The sequence below is a fragment of the Python bivittatus genome, unplaced genomic scaffold (assembly GCF_059951505.1).
Source record: "Python bivittatus isolate LINGU-HERP-01145 unplaced genomic scaffold, Pbiv_v1 ctg000310_np1212, whole genome shotgun sequence".
Taxonomy (NCBI): domain Eukaryota; kingdom Metazoa; phylum Chordata; class Lepidosauria; order Squamata; family Pythonidae; genus Python; species Python bivittatus.
This window is the reverse complement of record NW_028277054.1, coordinates 8,988,637-8,993,780: the sequence shown is the minus strand read 5'-3', so window position 1 is coordinate 8,993,780 and position 5,144 is coordinate 8,988,637. Positions and strand designations below refer to the sequence as shown.

At 43.4% G+C, this 5,144-nt stretch overlaps 1 protein-coding gene across 1 annotated transcript; it reads left to right on the top strand.

Moving 5' to 3' along the window:
* Positions 1-210: 210 nt before the first annotated feature.
* Positions 211-1,417, top strand: HTR1D (5-hydroxytryptamine receptor 1D). Its single transcript, XM_007429976.2, has one exon. It carries the CDS (start codon positions 227-229, stop codon positions 1,358-1,360), a length of 1,134 nt encoding a protein of 377 aa, XP_007430038.1. The 5' UTR covers positions 211-226; the 3' UTR covers positions 1,361-1,417.
* Positions 1,418-5,144: the final 3,727 nt, after the last annotated feature.

The window sequence follows — 5,144 nt, the reverse complement described above, 5'->3', positions numbered from 1 at the left end:
CAGCCTTCTCTTTTTACTTATGAAAGCACCTTCTCTAGAGTTGACAATGCCTTCTGCACTTCAGGCTTGGCTAATACCTTTGTTGTGATTTTGGCTTTTGTTTAACAGCAGCCTCTTCTCAATCCAGTCCTTGATGTTTTAGTCCAGAAAGCCTGTTTTCAATAAGGATTGAGAGATCCAAAGATTTTGAAAGCAGAGGAGATAAAGAAAACCAGCACTGCTGAGAATGAACATGTACAACTTGTCTGCAGACTTGACTTTCCAGAGTGTCTCCAACAAATCCCTCAATGCCAGTGACACGACAGAGGATTGGGATGAAGGGACGTTGCTAGGCCTAAAAATTTTACTGGCAGCGGCTCTGATCGTGATCACGTTGTCCACCATGCTCTTCAACGTGTTTGTGATCATCACAATTATCCTAACCAGAAAACTCCACACCCCTGCCAATTATCTCATCGGCTCCCTGGCTGCCACAGACCTCCTCGTGTCCATCCTGGTCATGCCAATCAGCATTGTGTACACCGTCACCCACCTGTGGACCTTTGGCCAAATCATGTGTGATATCTGGTTGTCCTCAGACATCACCTGCTGCACAGCCTCCATCCTGCATCTTTGCATCATCGCCTTGGACAGGTACTGGGCCATCACAGATGCTCTCGAATACACCAAACGCCGGACAGCAGGCCGAGCTGCAATCATGATTGCTGTGGTTTGGGTCCTCTCCATTTGCATCTCTATCCCACCCCTTTTCTGGAGACAAGCCAAGGCTCACGAGGAGCTAGCCACCTGCACGGTCAATACAGATCAGATCTCCTACACGATCTATTCTACCTGTGGCGCCTTTTACATCCCAACCGTGTTGCTTGTCATCTTGTATGGCAGGATTTATGTTATTGCTCGATCTCGAATTCTTAAACCACCGTCACTCTATGGGAAGCGCTTCACCACAGCCCAGCTCATCACTGGCTCCGCGAGTTCTTCTCTCTGCTCCGTCGCCTCTAACCTCCATGAGGGACCTTCCCATCCCCAGAGCTCTCCAGTGGTTATCAATCATGTGAGGATCAAGGTAGCTGATACCGTCCTTGAAAGAAAGCGGATTTTGGCTGCCCGAGAAAGAAAAGCCACCAAGACCCTGGGGATTATTCTGGGCGCGTTCATTTTTTGCTGGCTGCCATTCTTTGTGGTGTCTTTGATCAACCCTATTTGTCAAGGAGCCTGTTGGCCTCTTCGTATTCTGATGGACATTTTCACCTGGCTGGGTTACCTGAACTCGCTGATTAACCCCATTATATATACTGCCTTTAATGAAGATTTCAAGCAGGCATTTCAGAAAATAATGCACTTTAAAAAATGCTTCTAGGCATCTTGTTTTTGGACCCTGCTCCCAGTGCGTAGACTTGAACCGCTTGCGCGCAAAGGTTTCTGTGTGGGAGTTCTAGGGAGTGGATTAGGGGTTGTTGGTAATTTTTTTAGGTGCCAGGCACTAAAAATAATTAAATGAATAAATACAATACCACTGTTCTTGAGATTTTAGCAATGCAGTACGTATGCTCTTGCATAAGGACACTGAAATCCCATAGTATTTTAGCCTTCTGGCCTAAGATCTTGCACATAAATGCTGAAACTTTTGAGATTTAGCGACTTTCTGAGGTTTGGCCATTTTTATTTTATTTTCACTTTGTTCTTCTGTGGACAGCACTTAGAGGTGTCGCCAATGTCATGTTGCTTGATACTGCTGGTTGGGCACTTTAACTGTTGCTTTGATTTCATTAGCTGCATTCAGACAATCTTGTATAAGTTGAACTAGCTGAGATGTGGACGAGCCCTTCTCCACCTGCCCCTTTGCTCCTCCTTTCCAAAACTGAGCACACAAATCAGGAATGTCTTCCATGGGCTGCAGTTTCTCACTTAGTGGCTTTGGAACTAGGTCCGGTTACAAAGTTGTGGTTTGAAGAAGGCCTAGTGTTTTGACTTCACCCGGAAGACTGTTCAGGTTTTGGTTTATTGACCTAAGCTATGATAATCCAAACTAACCTTTGTCAAGCATGATCGTTCACTGTCTTGTCTAAAAGGGGTGGGTCTATACTGTCATTATATGTTTCTGAACAAGTGGGGCAGAGATGAAGATCTGGGACAAGTGGGATGGAAACAGATAACCAAAAAAGCTGTTTGTTTTTTTTTTTAACTAATCCCTCTCTCTCAGCCGTAGGAAGAAGGCAAGGGCAAGCCACTTCTGAAATCTTGCCTAGAAAACTTCAGGAATTTGTCCAGGCAATTGCCAGGAATCAACACTGACTCAAAGGCACCAAAACAATAATAAAAAAAGTAATATAAAACAGTTATTTCAGTCTTGGCAGTAGTAGCAGTGGCAAATATCTTGCTATTTTTAGTTAATAGATGTTGTTGTTAGATCTTATAGAGTGAGATCCTGTGGAATCAGCAGGACTTAATTTTTTTTCAACTAAATTAAACCTTGGAGTCACACAGATTCTACTCTTGACTAAATGACTAAATTTGGATCCAGCTTGCTAGCTATTATACAAATTCCCAGAAGAGATGGAACCTTCTTATGGGCAGGGAGACATGAGGGACAGACTAAAACTTTTTTCCAGTATATAAATATTTGAAGAGTTCTGGCTGCTTATAATATTGTGCAATAGCTGGTAAAAATCAGGTTCACCTCCCCAAATGGTGGTCAGTATCATGAGGGAAACTCATCAGAAAACTCATTGGTGAGGACTTGAAAAGATAGCTCATCTGCCATTATGGTTAACACAAAACTCTTATTCTGAGGCTGGGTCCATACAGCAGCTAAAGCCGAAACTTTGGTCCATGTAACAGATATGTCTAAAACAGTAAACCATGTTGTGGCTTAATGCAATGGTCTGGTTCATCCAATATGCGAAATCAGTGGCTGGGATCCCAGAATACACTGAACCGCAAACTGGCCAAGCTGCACTGGGGTGGCATTAATTTTGTTGTACAAGTTGTACAATGACAATAAAGATTTCTATTCTATTCTATTCAAATCATGAGTGCTGAAAAATGAGGACATAATATATTTGGATTTGCAGAGGCACATCTCAAGTAAAAAACCTGAGTTCTGCCCTCATATGTGGGGTGGCCCTGCCCATATAGCAATGCCCAGCCTGTCCGGGGTTAAGCAGGACCCTTGATTACTAAAACATTGTCTACTACCGTTTTGTAATATTAATTGGTTAGGAAGAATCTGACCAGACCAGGTGGGCTTCAAGTCATTCTGCAAATTAGAGACAAGCCACACCCAAGTTGCGTTCTTCTGTGCAGTGTTTTTGCACTGGGGCAGAATTCCCATTGCCTCCTTTGGGTATGTTTTTTGGGTTTTTTAATTTTATTTTCCAGTGTAGCTTCCAGCCCTGGAATTCCCCAACCAAGTAGGAACCAAAGCTGACCCTGCTTAGCTTCTGAGATTAGTTCAGCTCATCCAATTGCTGCCATTCGCACAGATGTTCTGTAGATAAGGAGCCTTTTAATCGTGGGGTCAGGATCCTGTGACCTCTGGTTTCACCTCACCCACAGCAATGGGATAACTAACAGGGCTGGACGGATAGATGGACATTGGCAATATGATCCACACCCATTTTTGCCTCTGACCCCAATTATTATTGGCATAGAATTCAAATCCCCAACCTTTGCTTTCCTATCTAGTCTGGTGTAACTTTTGTAAGCTTTCCAAACAAGGCAGATGTGTTTATGTGTGCTCTATTAAACTGTGTTTAACCCTGGATAAAATGGTAATGCATGCTCTCTAGAGCACTTACATGTTTCTTCTGAGTATTGTCAATTTTCCGTACAGGAATGTTTTGTTTAAAAAAAGAAAAAAGAAAAATCCTATAAAATGAACAGTCCTGTTTGGAAATTATTTTTCTACATTTTCACACGTCAACCCCCAGCACAATAAGCAGCATGAGCAATCATTGGTGTTTGTGTTGTTAATTTTGATGCCTCCCGCCCCCCCCCCCCCGGTGGTCTGATAGCAGAGATCCAAACAATATATTTTTCCAATGATTTGGTAAACAGTGTTCTAGTAGCTGCCAGCCCTTCAAGGCGGACAGGTCAAGGAACAGGCATGGTGGCGATTCTAGGAATGCTGCTGAGAGCCAGTTTGGTGTCGTGGTGAAGGCACCAGGCTAGAAACAGGGAGACAGTGAATTCTAGTCCCACCTTAGGCACGAAGCCAGCTGGGTGACCTTGGGCCAGTCCCTCTCTCTTCCTTCTAGGAAGGAGGAGGCCAGGGCAAACCACTTCTGCAGGGACTTGTCAAGGCAGTCACCAAGAGTCAACACTGACTCGAAGGCACCCCCACACACTTTATTGTTGTAGTGTATAATAACAGAATCCTGAAAACCTCTCCGAGTTTCTCTCTGTCCCATGTGGTACTAAACAAAATCAAGGTGGGCTTATTTTGAGTTTCTTCTTCACACTTCCTCTCTTTCTCAGGACTCTGTAATCTCTAAGTCCCTCTTAATGGCGCGTTCCTCACCCCACCCCACCCCACCCCACCCCAACTTAACATCTCTTTCATACTTTCCCCAAGGTCAGCTTCTCAATTCCTTTATAATAGCTGATGACTTCCAGAAAAAGAGGAGGGATTTAGAGATTTCCTTCTGGAAATTCAATTTACTGATTTATTTAGGTTGGTTTATTTGTTTTTTACAAATATACAACATTGCCTTAGCAGAGGCACCCGCAGTTTTGGTTCCTGCTGTCCAATTGATGAAGACAGCACTGCGCTGTTGTGATACGAGCTCCATCATTCACGTGTGCGTGATATCAGGGTGGATGTTCAAAAGGTTCAAAAATAAGGCTGCTTGTGCTATTTGCCCCCCTTCACCCGCCCTGCAGGTACTGTTGTAGCAATATTTTTAAAACCAATGACATATTAAACCAAGCACTGATGCCATATGGGCAATGGGTGGGATATAAATAAAAAATAAATAGAATGTGAATAAGTAGCCCCTAAAAAGCAGCGGCAAAGCATATAACAGCAAGTTGCGAATCTAAGGCTCTTGTTTAAAGAAACAATATATACAAACATCTCCATTGTGGGGTGGTTTTTTTGTAATAGAGAATTCCAAAGCTAGGGCGTTACTATTGAGAAGCCC